Genomic DNA, 20,568 nt, shown 5'->3' with positions numbered 1-20,568 from the left:
CTACTGTTTTCAGGCAAAGCTATGCATAACATGCTATGGTCACATGGCTATCTACTCAAGTAAAAAAATGTGAATAATATTCCTAATGTTCAGGGGCGCCTGGGTGGCTTAGTCGGTTAAGCAACTGCCTTCAGCTCAGGTCATGATCCCAGGGTCCTGGGATCAAGTCTCGCACGGGGCTCCCTGCTCAGCGGGAAGCCTGCTTCTCCCTCTCCTTCTGCTTGCTGCTCTCCCTGCTTGTGCTCTCTCCCTCTCTCCCTCTGTCAAATGAATAAATAAAATCTTTAAAAAATATATTCCTAATGTTCAACTACCTTTAGGATTTTCTTATAACTAACCTAAACTTTAGGTACAATATCATTTGTACCTTTTTGGAAAGCCATAGAGGGATGACTTCATTACCAGTTTTCATTTCCCATCTTAATAACTTTTCCTATTTTTATACATTGAATCAACATTTAAAAAAATAAATCATCTGGAATTCTTCTACCTGGGAGATTTGTCTATTCATTCTTATATACGTAATCATTTATTTACATTAATAGGGACTCCACATATTCATTTTATGCTCTGGGTTATAATCCAATACTACTCTATTTTGTCACTCAAATTGTTCCAGTTTTGGTGCCTGGGAGCTCTTTTAGTTGGCCCGGGCCCCTTGGGCATATGCCCATCACTCTCTCTTCCCTGCCATGTCCCCCCACCCCTGGCATTTCCTTGCACTATAGTATTCTCTGGGTCATCTTATGTATTCCCTGCCCCAGCACTAGGACCAGCCCTTTCTCTAAGAAGCCTGGTTCCTCTCACTGGAAAATGGTATTAGAAACCCAGATCTGGGTGCCAGTTGTGCTTGCTGCTACTGTGATGTCATTACTTTAAGACCCTCTCAGCTGACACGGCAGCAGATATGTGTGTGTTATACTAACCCACGCGTACGCAACGTATCTAGAAACGTTTCCATATGTAAGTATCTGTATCAATACTAAGTCCAACTGTGAATTTAGCATACTGATGTACCCAACTCTAATGCCCTTCCACATGGGTCATCTAGCTTCTTCTTGCTTATCTATAACCATTCAACAGTGGAACCTGGCTTCTGCCATTTAGTAACTGCTCACTTCCATTATATGTGTAAAATGGTTGCAGAATTATTAACACGTATCCCTACGGGAAAAACTTCAGCAACTAAAGTGCTTATGTACAGTTCCTTTTGCCTTTGGTCTTATAGTCTGTATTCACTCCCAAAGTTTCTTAGGTCAGTACCTTATTCCCTACCCCTTCAGTGAGATCGTTTTATATATTTTTTATACCCTTAGATTCTTCTGTCACATTCTGCCTACATTTTTCATCCTTAACTTTTCCTTATATTTTGTTTCTACCCTTTAACTCATCTCCAAATCACTCTTCAATAATAAATTTCCAAAAAGAACACGGATACCATCTCAAGTTCTAGAAAAGGGCTGGCAGAATTCCCAGGGAAGAGGGCAGCATGAGAGGTATTGCCTGCTTTCATAAATCATGTAAGCTTGTTTAAAAATCACTGTTCGAGGGGTGCCTGGGTGGCTCAGTTGGTTAAGCATCTGCCTTTGGCCCAGGTCGTGAACACGGGGGTCCTGGGATCCAGTCCCGCATCAGGCTCCCTACTCAGCGGGGAGCCTGCTTCTCCCTCTCCCTCTGCCCCAACCCCCTGCTTGTGTGCTCTCTCTCTCAAAATCTTTTAAAAAAATCACTGTTCGTGTACCTTTGATGTCTAACCCCTAGAAGCCTCTAGATTCTTTTTGGAACAAAACCAGTTGTTGTAAGAAACCCACATTCACTGAAAAGAAGCTTCTTTTTCACTTTTGGGTTAAGTGCTCCAAGGGAAATTCTGAAGATTAGGATGGCTTCCACAGAGAGCAAATCAAATTCTTGTCAGATCTGTTCAATGACCTTCCCAGGTATTTCAGGTTCGGTGACACTTCAGATCAGTCACCTGTTTCTATGGTTCTCTCTCCATGTTCTTACAATCCTAGGATTGATCTCTCCCTTAAAATCTTCCTTTTCAAGTTGATAGTCTTAGTTTTGTGTTTCTTTTAATAAACAAATATGATCGGAGTGTGCCGGCTGACTCATTAGATGGTTTTTAAAAAATCTCATACTATACCCCAGAGGACTGTGATATGGCTACTGATTTCATAGCAAATTATGCCTGAATACATCCTCTATTCCTTTTCACAGTTGTTAGACCACTGTAGGCAATGACCAGAGACTGTTGTAAACAGGTAAAGAATGCTGTGAGATCTAAATATTCAACTGGAATTTCATTCTAGATTCTACTGCCATTGGACATAGTTTATGTGTTGCTAAAGTCACCTTTTCCATAGAGTTAATTTCTGACAAATTAGTAGGATCTCATAAGTTCTTAATTTTGAGACTCAAGATAACATCATTTATCCCTTTATTCCTTCATTCTAGTAATTATTTCTCCACTCTACTCCCCATGCTTACTGAAAATCTAGGATGTGCTGCATGTGCTAGAAATGAAGAATTTTAGATCAGATAAGAAATTTTCTGCCCACAAAAATTTTCAAACCAGGAGGGAAAGGAAAATATAACTAGATAAATGCAAATAGAGTGTGAAAATGCTATGAATAGGTCACAGTGAAGGACCATAAACTGTAGCTTCTCCTAGAGAGTAGTACTCTTGAAATACTCTTCTACACTTGGTTCCTATTTGTAGATACATATTGTCAGTGCTAGGGCTGGATGCACAGTCCATATAGTCATCCTAATATTCCATAGGGGATATAGAATATGGGAATGTTAAAAATGTTCTGTTTTCAAGCATGCATTCTGCAGCACTTACCTGGATGTATTCTGTAAGAGAATTGAAAATCTGCTTCGTGACTGCCAGAGCTTTGGAAAAATTGTGCTGTCCAGATTCATCAATGATGTCCTTCCCTGAATAATACCAGTAGAAATCACTGATTGATTCCTAAGAACAAACAAGGAGAGTTTGGTATTTCTTAACCTTCAGTCAGTGAAGCTAAAACCCAAGGTTCAGGAAGAGTACATGAGAACCCTGCATTGCTATGACCTCTTCATTATGACAGAAACCTAGGAAAAAGCCCAGAGATACCTAATCCCTAGCATCTCTGAAGTGCATATACTCTTCTAAGAAAGAGCAGATAGGAGAGAGGATGGTGTTCAGCTGGACACGGGTGACCACGATGTAGGACAACTTATTCACAATGAAAAATATACATTAAAGGTAATGATGATTATCATCCAACCAACTGGCACAAGAGCAGCAACACAAGAGCTAACACTGTTAAGTGCCAGGTGTTGTTCTGACCCACTGCATATATGACATCTCTCCCTCTTTACGACCCCTCTGAGACAGGTGCTACCCATTCTACAGATGAGAACATCGGAACACAGGGCCATTAAACAGATTGCTCCAGGTTACAACTGGTAAGTGGCAGAACCAGGAGGAAGACTTAGCAGAGAGAAGAGAGAATCTTTTTTTTTTTTTTTTATGTTTGTGTAGATTTTCCTGATACTATTTGGATTTTCCTTCAAACAGTTAAACTGAGTGACCTCTAAAGAACTAAGAACTTGTGGACTCATCCTATTCCCACCACCGTCTGCACTCATGTATTGCAGCTCTCGGGCTCTGTGGTGAGGTTTTCACTAGCAAAACTGAGGTAAATAGGCATTTTATACTAGATGATTGGATATTTAACCACTCCCCCATTTCAGTCTTCAAATACACATTTTTAGGCATTTGACTTCCCATAAGTGTGCGGACATAGACTATAACACCATTCTTATTGGGGCTTGACTGAACCCTGGACCTTCCCTGATCCCATGTAACTGTCTTTAGCTTCTGGAAATGTGTGTGAGCCATGCCACTGTCCAAGACCCACTGACCTGCAGACGCAGGAGGTAGTCCACGGTACTGATGATGATGTTTATGGTGGTGGTATTGCCCATCTGAGTCCGCAGGAAGTTCTGAAAGTCTAAAAACACCAGGGCTGGGTCAGAGCCTGCTCTCATCATGCCGAGGAAGCTGGGCAAGCCCTCTTGGCTAAACTCAGAAGAGACATACTGTGTGAAAAGCCTTACAAGAGCACCCTGTTTGGGTCCTGGTGGGTCCTGCAGGACAGAGTTCTGCCCTGAGCCCTCCCATCCTGGTGAGACCAGAAAGTGGACTTAATGAGCTCTGAGGGGCTTGATGGAAAGGGGCGGGTGTTTAGATGTACCATCTGAAGATTCTGGAAGCCACTCAGCCTGGGTGGCACTAAATAACATCAGCCCTGAAGTTCAAGTTGGTTTTCCATTGAGGTTTTTTTTATTGAGGAATGGATTAACTGTTGTCCTTGAGTCAGCAGCTGGTTGTATGAAATGTGGCATCCTGAGCTGAATCATAATTTGGCACCTGAATGTTGTTTTCCTTTGACAAATCAATCTGTTCCACTTACCACTGTTATGTCCTTCACAAAGTAACTGCAGGAATCGAAAGAGATCTCGTGTAAACTCATCATTCTGGAGTACTTTTTCACCTTGAAAACAGAAAATTAGTGAGCATTTGTTTGGCTTCTCAGCCCAGAATACTTTCCAAAGCAAACGACTGCAAAAATGACAAAGGGCCTGCGTCAGAACCGTTTGGAAAGGGAACTTTAAATGAAGGGGGAAGACTATGGACTCTGAGAAACAAACTGAGGGTTCTAGAGGGGAGGGGGGGTGGGGGATGGGTTAGCCTGGTGATGGGTATTGAAGAGGGCACCTATTGAATGGAGCACTGGGTGTTATATGCAAACAATGAATCATGGAACACTACATCAAAAACTAATGATGTAATGTATGGTGATTAACATAACATAATAAAATTAAAAAAAAATGAATGAAGGGGTAAAAACCCGATTAACCTGGAACCGAGGCTACAGAACACAATGACCAACCAAGCTAAAACAGTGAGCCCTGGATGCATTTGTAAGCAAACCAGCTAGGCTAATGGCAGTAATGGCTCAGGGTCCAGAACCCATGCTTTACAGATGGAAGACACTTCTTTAAGCATCAAAATGCTGAATTAAGCTTCACATGCAAACACTACCAAGCCTAAAAATGTATCTGCACTGCAGCAATTAAATAAGGTCCCTTAGGACTCACACACATGGTAGACAACTGGGGCCAGAAACTCAAACTTACCACGCTCACGAACAATGACTGGTGATAAGAGAAAAACAGAAGAATGCAAAGTAAGAAAAATCATAAACACCATGATAAACTGTGTCTAGTTAAGGCTGGCTCTGTGAACACATCCAGCCTTTATCAAAGCTACTGATGGGAAGATTTTGCTGAAATTGAGCAAGTCCTTGCAGATTAAGAAGCACTGAGCAGGGGCTCTAACCAGAAATAGTTAATTATGGTAATCAGGAAGAAAACGGCCTTCACATTTATTAGTTACTTACGTGTTCCTTCCTCAGTAACCATCCCCAGGCCTTCAGCTTTATTCTGCCTTTCAAATGCATTCAAATCAAGGACACTTGTAAGAAATGAGAGAAAACAAGGTTCAGGGCTATGCACACTGGGCAACTGGATTTCTGACGTCAGTGTACCTATTGACTAAGAATCTTGTTCTTGTGTTATCATAAATGGTCTACACAGTACAGTGTGGTTGAAAGTCTAGCAGTTCCCTGGGTTTGCATCAAGAGTGTTGTCCAAGGATGCCTATAGCTCACAGGCATGCACGGCCAGGGGTCAGAAGAACTTAGAACGACTGTCCTTGTTTTTTCAGTCTGAGTCCTTTCTTATGCATGATGATTTAGAAAGGTTTCCCAAATAAAGAAGGAATAATCTATTTCTATGATTTCTCAAAAGAAAGTTTACTTTAAACTGCACTAATTAATGTTCACCTCCCACATTTATCTATTTTCTCCACGAATCACAAGGAATTGTGGTTTTAGTGCTCAGGATGAATACTGATGGAAAGGGCTACAGAGTTCAGAGTCCAAAGGGCCACACCCTTTTAGAATTCTTGTATTATTCAGAAGCCAAGAGTAGTTGAGATTAAGCCTTCTGGAGGCAATGCTGTCCCAGAACCTGTAACAAGCTAGCCTTTTTTTTTTTGTTCCCACTTTCTCTGAACTTCCCAATCACAGCCGCCACCAAATCCTACTTAGCCAGGAACCCCTAATACAACCACAGAGCTTGATAAGGAGGACAATGTATAATCATATACATTGGGGCTCATTCTATTTCTCTAACAGACTCTAGCTCTTTCCCCAATCTGAAAGGCCTTATAGACCATAACATGAGGTCTCACAAAAATATAGCTGTTAGGGCAGCTTATGGCTGAACCCATTAAGATTCTGTAAAACTTCGCCTTTCCTTTACCACTGGGCAAAGGAAATGACCATTGGATGGGAAAGATGTCAGGGAAAAAACCCAGCATTTCTTTTCCCCTTTTAGGGAGCCACATATCTTCTGCAATTTAGATGAATTGTAAAGAGAAAACAGTGAAAAGTCCTATTGCCATATTGTTGTTTTTTCCCAGATCCTGCTGTAGAAATGTTCTTCTCAGTAACACAAAACCATCCTTCTATTTTAGCTTTGCTGTCAAGAGATGAGAGCAGGGAAGTAGGACCTTTGGACAAAGGTGCTTCAATGGAGCAGTTCTGATTCAGGAGACTACCTGGGGGAACAGATGTTTCTGACCCTTACTCCATTCCAAAACACCCATTTCAAATGTTTTAATTTCTCTAATGTTTCAATATTTTACCAATATGTATTACTTTTATAATCAACAAAAATCATGAAAATATCTTAAAACTTGTTAGTACTCACTGGCCTCTAAAGGTATGTCACCTGTCCCTCTAAGCCATACCTACAAATGAGTTTAATAATATGAAATATTACAGACTACTGAGAACACTTAAATATTTAATTGAGAATTTCATGTGCAATACGGAACTGAACTGTCTCGAGTTTTCCCATTCTGCGTCCACATGTACTACTTTATCTTCAGTGAGTCAGGCCTCGCAATATTACATTTCCTTTTCCTGAGAGAGGTAATAAATGAGTTGGTTGTTGGTGGGGAAAAAATGGAGCTCAGAGAAAGGGATTGTACTGCAGCTCAAATATGTTCCCTATCACCCCAGGGTACATACAATATTTACTCCATCAAACAAGGTTAGCAAAATTATGAAGTCCACCAAAGGAAAGTATGTCCATCCTGCAAATTTTTAAGTGGAAAACCTAATGCTCTATTTTTAAGAATATTAATTAGATGCAAATGAGCTAGATAATTATAACTGTGATTTCTTTCAGAACGAGTTACAGACTATTCAAAATACATATAAATCTTAGAGAATAAGCTGACACTTAGTAAAGATTGCTGGCTTGTTTCCAAAATGAGTAGGCATGGTAACCTTATGACTTTTGGCTACGTATTATTCATTTGTCAGGGGGTCAGCCATGAGGTGAGGCTTATACACATGATAATAAAAGTGGAAAGTTTAATGCTTTGTTTTTTAGGCTATGGCAAATTGTTCCTATATTAGGATGTACCTCTGTTGAAATGGATGTGTCAAAATATGTACCCACCAAATACTTATTCAGGCTCAAAGAACTGTTAAGGATGAAGATTAACAGAGGGCCTAATGGGTCTAACGAAAACATAGCCTTGAGTCATACTGAGGTATTCCTCCTCTTTTCCATTCTTTTCTGGTTTGACTTTTACGAGCATATATGTTAGGAGAAACACTCAGCTCTGAGGAAAACGACATAACAAAAAAAGGAGGTAAAGGTGATTAAAAAACCAAACCAGGTGTGTGTATCTGTGTCTGTCTCTCTAATGGAGATTACATTGCCCCTTCTGTATGGTATCTGAATGTAATCCTGAAGGCTGGAGGAACCATACCCATCTTCTTAGCTTTCTAAAGCAGGCGAGTCCTTCCTCAACAATTCCATGATAAGCTAGTTTATTTTGTGGTCCCATCCCTACCCAATTCCTCTTTCTTCTGAATAGAAAAGAAATGCCGTAGGTGGTTTTCCCATATTTACCTGCAAGACTGCATAAGACCAGAAAGGCTTTGAAAGAATCCAGCATCCTTTTTCTCCTTTAGGTAATCTAGCATTTTCTACAAGAGAGACATATTTTAAAAGGAAAAGCGATGTTAAATTATGCCACAAGTATTGACCCTCCCAATTGCAATGGTGAAATGTCATGTCCCAGTAACATGGAGCCATATTCAGGGTGTTGGTTTGTAAAGTTGGGTAAGCATAAGAACCACCTGTGGATTTAAACCTTCCGTGTGCCTGAGTCCCACCCACCCTCTTCCTATGGAACCAGAATCTCTTTGGGTGGACATTTTATTTTATTTAAGTAATTTTGGACATTTTATTTTATAAAGGTCCACTGGTATTTCTGCTAAGAGCAGTACAATAGATCATCGACATTCATAGATGTACTGTTTGAAGCCTCTCCCATTTAGGAACAAGCACCAGGACTGTGATCTAGTAAAATGTTTCTGAAGTATAATCTGTAAAACTCATGAGCTGAATTTGGTGCACTGGAGCAAGGGAGCTTAACCAGTAATAATGCTAATTTGAGAGCTCAGTATCTTTCACAATCAGACTTTGTTTCCTCTGTTTTCTGTTACTGGGGAGGAAGGAACTTTGTCTGACATCATAAAAATGTTTTTTTTTTTTTTTTTAAAAAAGGTCCTGGGGCGCCTGGGTGGCTCAGTCGGTTAAGCGGCTGCCTTCGGCTCAGGTCATGATCCCAGGGTCCTGGGATCGAGTCCCACATCGGGCTCCCTGCTCCACGGGGAGCCTACTTCTCCCTCTCCCTCTGCCTGCCTCTCTGCCTACTTGTGCTCTCTATCTCTCTTTCAAATAAATAAATAAAATCTTAAAAAAAAAAAAAAAAAAAAAGGTCCTGCAAAATCAACTGATGGGGTGGCGATAGAAGAGAACAGAAAGTGAAGGGTGTTTTAGAAAATGCTAGTTCTTTCGTGACAGATTTGTTTGGGATGAATTAAAGGCTGGGGCAAAATATATGTAATAGTGGTGGTTATAAATTTGGAGATTCTCATGGGCCCTGTGCTATAGCCCTCACAGATGCCAAGAGTCTTTGAAATGTCACTTTCCGTGCACACAGATGCTTTCAGCCAGAGCCTGGAGTGCCCTGGAGACACCAGAATATTCCTGTCTCCTGCGGCTAGTTTCGGTTCAGACTGTTGAATGGATGCCATGTGCCAGGAGCTCCACACTATGTTTCTCTGTGTTATCTCACTGAATGCATGGTGGCATTCAATGTTTAGCTGCATTATTCACTGCTACACCCTCCATCCCAGAACAGAACCTGACCTTAGTGCATAGTCAGCAATCACAACACTGTGACTGAGTGAATAAACAAACGAATGAACAGACAACAGGTGTTTGGGGCTATGAACTCCACTTCACCGATTGGGCTCCTTGCTCACAGTTAAGACAGCTAACATGTAAAATGATTAAAATACAAACCTAAGGCTTAGAAAACTTCCCTTAGAGCCTCTCCGTGCAAAAAATCATCTAATGATGAAAAAACTAAATGTTTTTCACTTTGAACCCCGGGTAAACCCTCTTTGTCGAGTACGCATTTGTCTATAAACTCTCGGCTCTGGTTTTATCTGTGTTCCTGGCTACTGATATAATTAGCCACTAAGGACAAACACCAGCAAGGGTGATTCTGGGTGGCCCCCTCTGCAGCAGAGCCAACACCTCTTCCCCAGAGCGTGACAGCTGTCCAATGGGCATACCCTGAGAAGTCTGCATGACCCAGTAGGAGTCCCCCATACCTGTTGTACACCAGCGTTGCCCCCATTCAGAATGGCGATCCCCAGCTTCAGAGTCTCAACCACCATGAGGCTCATCTCACCTGCCATGGTGAAGATTTGATTGAATCACCAAGGAAACAGGGTAAATCACATCTACGGGGCTTTATCAGGACTTTTTAATAATGACTTCATGTCACAGCATGCTGTCTCTGTGGGAGTGACAGGGGCCTACCCACAAAATCATGGAATCACCTTTGCTGGCGCTTATCATCTGAAGGACCATCTCTGCGGCTCCACGCTCATGCAGCCGTGCTTGTTGGTAGAGGGTTTTCTGCTTTTCCATTTCTTTCTCCTGGAAAAAAAAAATAAAGCAGGGAAAGATTTGTTTATCCTCAGGCCATTTGCCATGCTAAGGTAAACCAAGAGAATCTTTACTTGCACACATAATTTCAGATAAAGAAGACTTCTGAAGTTGATTTCCAGACACTACGTCAGCTTTCCAAAACTGTCCACCCACAATTCACTCATAGTTTGATGATGACTTTTCTACTTTTTGTACTGGTAGAAAACATAGCCCATTCCCCTGTAACACTCTCATTCTAGGAAGTGACCCCAGGTTAAAATGTGTTTGTTTTCAATGTTTTGTCATACAGGGAAGCCTGCTGAGGGGTCAACTGAAGCCTATCTGCCTGAATGTAGAAAACACCCATTTATCTAGAATGTTCAGATCACCGTTAACAGAGACTCTACTGGATATGGAATACTAGACTGCCAAGGCCTTCCAGAACTGTAATTGTATTAATTTACTTTTACTTTTACATACTTTGTCTATAAAGAGAGTACCAATGAATTAATACGTTTTTTTTCTTTTTTATAAATATTTTATTTATTTATTTGACAGAGAGAGAGATAGCGAGAGCAGGAACACAAGCAGGGGGAATGGGAGAGGGAGAAGCAGGCTTCCTGCCGAGCAGGGAGCCCGATGTGGGACTCGATCCCAGGACCCTGGGATCATGACCTGCGCGGAAGGCAGACGCTTAACGACTGAGCCACCCAGGTGCCCAAATTAATATGGTTTTATCTTGGGATAGTCCATGTCCTGTACTGCCTCAAAATCAAAATTGTTATTAATGACATTTACAGAATAGTGGTGCAAAAACCATCCCAGTGTCTCCGTTGCTTTGTTTTCATTTTTGGATCTTTGAATTTGTCCTTCTCTGGCCTCTGTTACTACCATATTTGGGTAGGAGTGCAAAATTTCCCAGAAGACCCAACCTGTGAGAGGGGTTTGCTGATGGACTGGCTGCCTGCGACCTTTCATTAGGCTGGAAGACGGACAAGAGAATCATGGCTAATGGGTGTGCCTCATGCACACAGACTTGTATATTTACCACCAGATACATGTGGTGGGTGAGGCACATGGTTCATGTCAGCATCTGCCTCTGAAGACCTGCCAGTTAGCTTTGGCTTTGGCATATGGCCCTGTCTTCAATCTTCGTAAAAACTTACTTCAAATGTTTTCTCCTTGTCTTCCTCCTCTTCTTCGTCCTCCCCACTCTGACAACTCTGGATTCCATGGAGCAGGCAAAGGAGGAGACAAAGAAAGGTGAGTCTAGCAAATGAGACTGTTCTCCTGAGCAAGGGCAGGGGACGGGATGTAATTCACAGGCCCCTAAGGACTTCAGCCCTTGGTAAAACCAAGAACATTTTGACCACTGCAGGGCAACAGTCTACTCAAAATGTCTTCTTTGCAGTTACCAAGGGGTTCAGAAATGAGAAATGGGAACACTGAGTTCAGGCAGTCAATAGGGACCTATCTGGTTTAACCACAGACCTGAACTCTTCTACCTAGTAAAGTTCTGGTGTACATGAAGCCGGGAGTGCAGGGAGCTGTCCCTTTCTACACAAGAGCCAGGGGCTTGGCAAGAAGACTGGAGATACCCAGGATGTGAATCCTACGGTGCCCCTTCCCATTGTGACCCTGTGGTGCAGCAAGTAAAGGAACAGGTGCTCCCGTCCCCCCACATATCTCTCTTTCTGCTGGACGTGAAGGTTTCCCATTTGAGAAGGAGGAGTTCCCTTACCACTCAGCATTCCAGAGGCCACTGTCCCTCTACGTGACATAGGAATAAGGTCACTCACCTCTGCCAGAGCACTAGGATCTCGTTCCAGTTTCTAAAGCCTATTTCCAAATGTACTGAACTTCCTTCACCTACAGATATGTTTGAATTTTTGGGTGTGTTCTCAACGTTGACTGGAAATGTAAGGATAGTCTGTAAGCCTGAACTCCACGTAGCTGGCCTGGAGCCGCCAGGTGAACGAGCCACTGGCACCCACCGTCTCAGCAAAGCTTCAGGGTTTCCTTACGAGGACGGTGGGGTGGTTTGCCAATGTCACCCCTGTGGTACATGAACTGTGCAGTGCCTGCAGCCCAGGTCATGACCGAGTCCTACACCCTGCTGTTCAAAATGACAGTTTCCGTGTGTGTGCAGAGGTAAAAGGGAAGACAGACTGAGACAATGGGCAGAAAGGCAGGTGTACCTTAGCCATCATGCTGGAATAGGACGTGTACAAGGAGTCATCTTCCAATTTGCTGGAAAGAATGGAGGAAATATTTAGCAGGCTACTTTTTGGACCCAGCAGAAAAGACTAAGAGCCACAGAGATCTTAAGTTATAAGTACTAGTGAATTAATTTGAAAACTCCTTCCCCCACCCGGATTCCTAGAAACCACTGTGAAAATCTGAATCAGCTTTAGCTGATGGAATTCAGGGAGGAAGGCTACTGTTGCAGGCTAATCTTCAGCCTCCACGTCTGACATTACGATGAGAGGGCTGTGGCATATATAGTTTGCCTAGATGTTTCTTGGCCAACGTGAGGAGGGCTGCTCAAATCTGGCATCCCCTTTCTGGGCACTGCCATCTGTGAGACAAAGCTGTGGGGCTGGCAGAACCATGCCTGGGAGAAACAGGGAGCTCTTGGGGGGCTGACCTCCTCTCCGTGAGAGCATTGCGGCTAAAATGGAGAATGATCTGATGAAGTGGGTCTGGTTGCTTTTCTGTCTCCTCTTCCTCCTCCTCTTCCACCTTGGGGGATTTCTACACAAACCAATGCAGACAGGTTTTAGGCAAGGATTTCAGCACACGCCACACAAATGCACATGAACAAAGAGAAGGTAAAGCGCAAAGCACAGAGTGCATCCGATAAAAGCACAAAGAGAACCACTATGTCATACGTTTATTTCAGGACAAGAAGCCCCAAGGATACAAGGTTTGGGACATAAATATGTATTTTTTTTTAGCCAATCAAAGAAACATCGCAATTTTAGGTTCAAACGAGACGAAAGGAAAAGCAAAAGCCTGACCACAGGGGAGGAGCTGCAGACCTCCCCCCCCCCCGCCACCTCCCCATCAGCAAAACTCTCATGCAAGCCCTGGGCACCCGAGTTCAGGAGGGAAGTTCTGGAGAGTCCCCTGAGAGGCTGGATCTCTCAGCCAACACCTGAAATTTCTCTTGGAGAGCTGGGCTGGAAATATGGGTGGGACAAGGGTTATAAAGCACTGGGGCCATTTGGGGTCTGATACTATCCTAGACTCAACCCAGCTAACCATTTCTTCCCTAACTCCACTGCTGATTCTAAAAATCTTTTTGTTCCTGAGAGATGCCATGCTGGAGCTGCAAGCCTTGCAGTTTCTTCTCTTACTAAGTCTTTTCTCAATCTCCTTTTACAGAGAAGGAAACAGCGTCTGATGCAGGAGGTATAAGTGAGTTTCAGGTAGTGGCAGAGCCTGCAGGTGTACGATATTCAGTACATTGGTGAGAACTACACAGGCTGTGTGAACAATTCAGAAGTGGAGGGCCAAAGTGATGCTCGTTGTCAACTTCACACTAATCACGGAACTGGGAACACCAAGGAACTGTCATTTTCACTGATGGGACTATAGGAAGAGGACAAAGGGCATGAAGACAAATGGGAGGAAGAAGGGAGAGAAAGGATTAAAAGCAAAAAAGAGGGAAAAAAATAAAAGTAAAAAAGAAAGGAGAAGGAAAAGAAACAGAGAGAGATAAGGAAAGAGAAAGAAACAGGAGAGAGACCGAGTATGAGACATACAGAGCAAGATTAACAGAAAGAGTAAGGGATAAGAGAAAAAATAAATGGGAAAAATAAGGAGAAGGACTTAAAAAAAAAAAAAGAAGAAGAAGAAGAAGAAGAACCATGGGCTGGCCAAAGGAGAGGAGGGTTTATTTTCTGTCTGTACCATGATGAGGCTCTGTGGTGCTTCTGCAATAAGCGTTTTCCCCTTGCATGTTGTTTTAAGTTGTTTTACAGCATGAAGTCTGTTAGAGACAGGGCATAACAAATTTTCTGAAGGGCCAGATACAGAAACGTGAGATGCAGGAAGGGGATTCAGATGTGCCTTCCCTAAAGCAGAGCTGCTGACCAGAAATGCAGAGCCTTGGGTGGGGGAGGTGGCCGCCTACAACCGATGGTGCTCAAAACTTAACTTAGCATGAACTTTCCATCGCATGGCTGTGCATCCGAAGAAATATTAGTTGTTAATAATGATGATGAGGATGATAACAGTACTAGCACCTCCAAGTGAAATTCATCCTCTGGCTCTTACGGCCATTAGCAGGGCCTCCTCTGATAATTTATACAGTTAGTTCTTTCCAAATTGATACGCCTGATTCTTTGTGAATGTTTAACTGTTAGAACACACACACACACACACACACACACGAATACAAAAGTGAGATTCATTCACACCCATATCTGCTTCCAGCTGAGTCAGTACTTACAGCCAAATCCTGTACTAGTTTCTCTTCAAAGGAATACTCCTCTGTTTCTATCCAAAATCTCTGATAGCCATGGAGGAAGAGGTTAATGGAGCGGTGCCTGAGCGGAAGGGTTGAGAGTGAGGTCAAGAGGGATCTGTGGGACACCTTGTTTTAGTCTGGGTGGTTAACGGTTAGTAAGCAGGACAGACTTTTGTACAATTCTTGTCCTCTGATTGGTCAGGGTAGCCAGCGGTACACCAGAAGCATTTGTTTCGAACAAGCCAGAACCCTCTAACATGCCAGTTTGCGGATGTCTAGAACACCTTCTGAATGAACTAACGACGGCTATTGGGAGACCAGGTGGTAACTGTGATCCTACCCTGGTCACAAGGGGTCTTTATCACATTTCTCCTCCAATGAGAAAGAACTCATTGGGCCAAGAAACAGTCCTGAAGGATTTGCTTAATATGGCAATGTGGTTATCGCTTTTGGCCGATAATCTGCCCAGGTGATCCCATCTAAGTCATGCTGACGGTGAGTGGTTTAGTCTCAGATCTACTGAAAGCAGCAATGCTTGAGTCCTTTAGAGGGTCTCCAGGGAACACCACCAAGGTGCTCCAGCTTTTACTTAGGAAGGCAAGACTCAGGCGTGCTGCGCTTACAGCATAACTTCTGTGTGCCTCATGGATTTCGGCAGTGGCCCTGGTACCTGGGAACACTGACTAACTCTCAAGAGCCACTCACTCTATATAAGCCAGGACTCACCAATGCTATTCGCACTGAATAACAGTTAGCTGATTACCAAATGTGAGGACAGTGGTGAGGAGGGAAGGAGAGAAAAGTAAGATGCAGGTCAACACCTGAGTCATCCAGACCTGGCCTGGTTTCCGGTAGAACATAACCCTTGCCATCTTTCTTCAAATTCTGACCAATCAGAGTTCTTCCAAAAAATTGTACAAATTTGGGTTTTTATGGGAATGTTAAATCACGGTCAAAGAGGAGTGTGCAGAAAATGAGCAGATCTCTCCACAGGTTACATTACCATTAAAATGGGTATAAGCCTGTCATACTGAGTTTTTTCATTAACCTTTTCCAGCCAAACCCGTTGAAAGGTGGTCAGGAAGAAATTGTTAATTTTGTGTCTGGAGAAAAGCACACAGGTTGTCTTTTAAAAACTAACATCAGAGAAACAGTTTGCACATAATAAAATAAATCCCTTTAGCCCTTTAATATGGAGGACTCCATGCAGTTTAGATCATGATGAGGTGGAGAAGGGAGTGATCTTCACCCTCAGCTTCTTGGTTTTTATTATAAAATCTACCTATGCTCCTCCATGTTAGGGAGAAATCCAGGCATGGGTTAGGGGTGAGACTGGCCACATTTCATCAAAGACATAGTGAGTCCCTCGATTTACTGTTGCCCATCCAGGGACAGAATTGCTGAAGGAGCAACCAATATATGAGAGGATGGTACTAACATTTTCAGTAGATTTAGAAAATAATGCTTGTTTCGAGAGATGTAATTTTTGCCTTGCTGGCCCTGGAGACATGCTTAGGGCTAAGCCCTTCTGGAAGTCCAATTAGCACATTAGGCCTGAATCTCTGCCAGAGAGGAAAGTGAATGCCTTTTGATGTTTCACCACTTCTAGGAAACAGACAAAAGTCCCGTGCATTTTTGCTTTCTCTACTAGGCTATGAATTTCACTTTGTGGCTGGGACATCAGTGGCCTTCATAGCCATGACTATTTGAATTTTTCCGCTTTTTATTCATGAGTTCTACTTGATTTTGTGGCACCTCATCCTCTTCCAAAGACACTAGTCTGTTCTCTCAAGAGACCTACAGGAGCAGGTGAGTGTCATGATTCTTCACTATCTGCAGAGACCCTAATGGGAAAGCTCAGTTGGCCAACTGGCTCAGGACAGGGTGAAAGGGCACTGTGGACAAATGATGGCCAGGAAGCACAACCTGATGAAAGCAACTGTCAAGTATAGGAAGAGAATTTTATCTCGTATTCCAAGGAAACATTTATTTACATGGGATTCAGAAAATACTTTTCTGAGTTAGTTTATTTTTCCTGACCAGGTGAGGATGGTTCATATTGATCTGCAAATTGATGAAGCAGAGGCTTTTATTCAATTTGCAGCTTTGTTTACTGATCACAGGCTTGACCTTGTGGACTCTGCAATCATTCTGAGGATGGGAGTGTTGCTACATCACCAATGACAATGAGTCAAGTCTCAGTGGTCAATGTTTGCCCAATCTGCATGGATACTCTGCTCTATGTTGATACACCACATTCCAGGAGAGCCTTTGCATATTTCTGACTGCAGAGTATAGATTAACCACACAGATAAGGCAACGTGCCCATGACTGGCCTCTTGGGACATCTTTAGTCAGTGCCCTTTCTTCATCTTGAAGGTAAATATACTGTCCTCAAGGATTCTCGAGTTACATTTCTGTACCTGCTGAGGAAACACAGTAATTGGGGGGCCATCCAAGTACCTCAGCATAGAAATACTATTTGATCTGTTGATTGAATTTGGGGTAAAGCATTTTAGAAAGAGTTCTTTTTCCAGGGTTCCTTTACATCCTCACAAAGAACCCCATCTTAGGAAAACTAAGCTTCCATATGCTCACTGGGCTGACTTTAAGGTGTAAAATGGTGAGCTAAGGCAGGCATGGGGCCCTAGGGAAACACACCTGCTTTCAGCTTTTCTGCTTACCTGGATTCCCTTAGTAGGCCATTATACTATACGCAGATTGTAATGGTGCCATGGATGGAGGACTCCAATTTCTACCCCTTGGATCATGAGTGTCCGTGCCAGAAGACAGCACAATTGTGGAAGGATACCTTAATTCCCATCACTGGCTCCCATGTCAGAAGAATGGCTCCCATGCCAGAAGAAAAGGACAGAATACTTGCCTGGGCAGGTTGTAGAGAGGGGCCATCCTGAAACAGGCTACCACTGCCCGTTTCCGCTGCTTTGACAACAGTTTGTGCCAGACCGCCTTCTTGGACCTCAAAGGCTGTTCCACCTGAGAAGAAATCACATGGGTAGGTGCGCACTAGGCTAACTGCATGGCAGGAGGTAGTCGCCTACAGCCCAGACTTCTCAATCCTGAAGAATCTTGATTTCTCAACTATAGTCAGCAGAAGGTACCCAGCAGCAAATGATTGGGTTTGTGGAGGTCTGACTGAGGTTGTCTTCCTTCTCCCAACTGCTTTTGGACGTTTATTACCTAAGAGCAGTTTTACAACTGGGTAGGGGATTTGAATGGGTCATTTGGGATCTAATGGAAAAAATTTGTAAAAAAGCTCGGAAGGGAAAGAATTGAGGAGTCTACTACCATGAGGCACCAAGATGACATCTGAGGGTGAGCTGGGATGATTCTTGTTCCTTGTTTTGGGTCTTATGAGAACACTCCTAAGAGCAGAGTGTGGAGAGGAGCTTTACATTTTCCAGGGTGGTCTTGCTTCCTTAGTCCTCAGGGCAGATGCTCCTTACCTGCTCCAGGTGGAAGACAGCTGCTGAAATTCTCTGAACACGCTCTACAGTCTTTTCTGGATTGAAAGGTTCTTCACTCTTTAAAACATCTTTGTAGAGGTTCAGCTGCCACTTTACTGCTGGGTCATCAGACTGAAAATTAAAGCACACACCAGGTGAGCAATCTTTTACTGAAAAAGTCTTTACTCCTCACATGGTTCCAGAGGAATCAAGACTCTTGTATTATTGCTTCTTTCTCATTTTCTCTATTATCTTCATTGAAACATTGTAGCTCTATATAGGAACTGCTCATCTAGCTTGCATCTCTTAACTCTTGTCATATTTCCATCCCTTTCTCTCTGTACTGCATTCTGATTTCCTGAAAGCAATCTTCCAATTCCTAAATTCTCTTTTCAGCTGTGCCTAGCCTGTTTTTTTCAACCTATAAATTGGATTTTTAATGTTACTGAATACTTTTAATTTTTGTAATTGCTATATGGCTTTTTTTCAATCCATATCCACTCTCCTTTAAAAAAAAAAAATGTCCAGGGGCTGGCTCAGTTGCTGAAGCATGCACCTCTTGATCTTGGCATTGTGAGTTTGAGCCCCATGTTGAATATACAGATTACCTAAAAAAAATAAAAAATAATAATGTCCAAGTCTTGCTTTATAGATATTACTGCTATGTTTAGCTCTTTAAGTATTTCAACCACACTTATTTTTAAATTGCTTTCTGCAGTTCCTTAGGCTTGAATTCTTCCCTTTGTTGCATTTTCTGACTCTCTAATGGTAGTGGATTTTCTTTCATGCCTTTTTTTTTTCCCCTTTGGCTTCAGGAGGAGTTTTATTTATTGGCATCTCAGACCATGTTCTTAGAGGTGGAGAGTCTCCAAGTAGTTTTATGGTTGTCTCTGCAGGAGATTTATAGGTTTTACTGGTTTAAGGTTAATTTTATGTAAGTTTCTTGCTCCGCATCTGTGCACAGCATGGGTAATTAGGTCCCACACTCTTCTTCCTTTAAGGTTATTAAAAACCCCAGCCTCTAGGTTACAAATCTGGTTCAGAAAGCTCTATGAGTTTTCCCAATCGCATCAACGTGTCCTCATTCCTGTGATTTAGAGTGTCTTCTTTATTCTGGCACTTGGGATTTCTTTTTACTGCTTTTTTTTTTTTTTTTTTTTTTGGTAGTATATTTTCCCCACTATCCCCTATGTTCGGGATGGAAAGAAGTGGCTGTTTGTGTCAGCTTAATCCTCCATCTTAGGGCATAGTATATCTGAGGAAAGAGTCATTCAGATTCACAGGCCTGGGGAAAAAAATCTCAAACAGACTTTAAAATCAAAGTTTGTTTGTTTGTTTGTTTTGGTTTATACCAACTCTAATAGAGTTATTTTGTTTCTAAATCTCTAGATCAGGATGTGCTAAAACTCTCCTAGGTGTCCATTTCACTGTTTAACAAGGCTCACAGTAAATTTGAGACCTAATCTAACCCCCTGCTATGGCTGGATGTTCACACACTGGTAGGTGGGAAGACATGCTTCATTAAATGCCTCTTTGCATCTTCTTTGTAACAGCAAAGGAAAGAACAAAAATTAAGGGCAAAAACTCTTCCCCACACCCCCAAACAAAAGTGAAAATTAAAGGCAGAGAGCCAGCCCTACCAATTAAACACCAGTACTCAGAGGCTGTTTTTAGAACACATTAAAGAGAGCATTAGCAAACTAAATGGAAGGATGGCACCCTACAGCCAAAGGGAAGCCTGCGTGAGTTCTGTCTTCCTGCTACATCACCTTCTCCTGCAGGTGCAGGTTATTCCGCAGATGTTCCTTCACCTCTTCATCTGTGTCCCTCTGTGGAAAGAGATATTAAATTCTATTTCTCGAGGTCACTGTGGAAATGTAAAGTAGGGCGCAGGGAGGGATGGACAAGCAAATGGGCAGTTTTGCTGGGATCTTCATTATAAGAACAAAAGAAGAAAAATGACAGACTTGTCCAAAGGGCTCTCAAACCAGCTTTAAAGATGGGGCTGTGTTGCGGGTGTGCACCTTGGTTTCTGTTCACTGGCCGCCCCCGCCCCGCCCCCCGAGCCCCAGGGAAGGAAGACGAACCCTTAAGACGCTGAGCAGCCACCACCACCTGTATTACGTTCTGTGTTACGTTCTCAGCCAGAGCAGACGCGTGACTTACATAGCTGTATCGAGATTTGGCCAGGGAGATTAGCTCCTGATCGCCTGGCGTGCACATATTCAAACCAATGGGCAGCATTTTCTTGAGGGCAGCCACGATGAGCGAGGTCTGGATGGAATACAGGTCTCCCCTCCGCTTTGTCTTCTTCCGTTCCTGGTCCTGTCCTCCAGACTAGGAGATGAGGTTGAAATAAACAGAGGGGCTCAATGATTCTGAAAGGAACGGCCTCCCCTGGAGGCAGCTTGCCTCCTCGTGGCCCTGTCCGTACAGGTGGGCCTTCCTACACGTCAGGGCACAGTGAAAGGAGCGTGTTGA

At 42.9% G+C, this 20,568-nt stretch overlaps 1 protein-coding gene across 1 annotated transcript in view; it reads right to left on the bottom strand.

The window, feature by feature from the left end:
- Positions 1–20,568, bottom strand: part of RYR3 (ryanodine receptor 3) — a 509,236-nt gene that overhangs the window by 29,734 nt on the left and 458,934 nt on the right. The window contains 16 exon segments of the mRNA XM_064570716.1: positions 2,846–2,974; positions 3,913–4,001; positions 4,464–4,544; positions 5,191–5,208; positions 5,454–5,527; positions 8,047–8,123; positions 9,825–9,904; positions 10,056–10,155; positions 11,313–11,369; positions 12,345–12,396; positions 12,794–12,900; positions 14,603–14,699; positions 17,505–17,617; positions 18,088–18,219; positions 19,857–19,916; positions 20,254–20,424. Coding sequence (XP_064426786.1) covers positions 2,846–2,974; positions 3,913–4,001; positions 4,464–4,544; positions 5,191–5,208; positions 5,454–5,527; positions 8,047–8,123; positions 9,825–9,904; positions 10,056–10,155; positions 11,313–11,369; positions 12,345–12,396; positions 12,794–12,900; positions 14,603–14,699; positions 17,505–17,617; positions 18,088–18,219; positions 19,857–19,916; positions 20,254–20,424 — 1,437 coding nt within the window.

Source organism: Mirounga angustirostris, unplaced genomic scaffold (assembly GCF_029215605.1).
Source record: "Mirounga angustirostris isolate CCGP_5_RB_7025 unplaced genomic scaffold, mMirAng1.0.hap1 SCAF_9, whole genome shotgun sequence".
NCBI classification, from domain to species: domain Eukaryota; kingdom Metazoa; phylum Chordata; class Mammalia; order Carnivora; family Phocidae; genus Mirounga; species Mirounga angustirostris.
The sequence above is the reverse complement of the archived record's forward strand: the minus strand, read 5'-3'. Positions and strand labels throughout refer to the sequence as shown.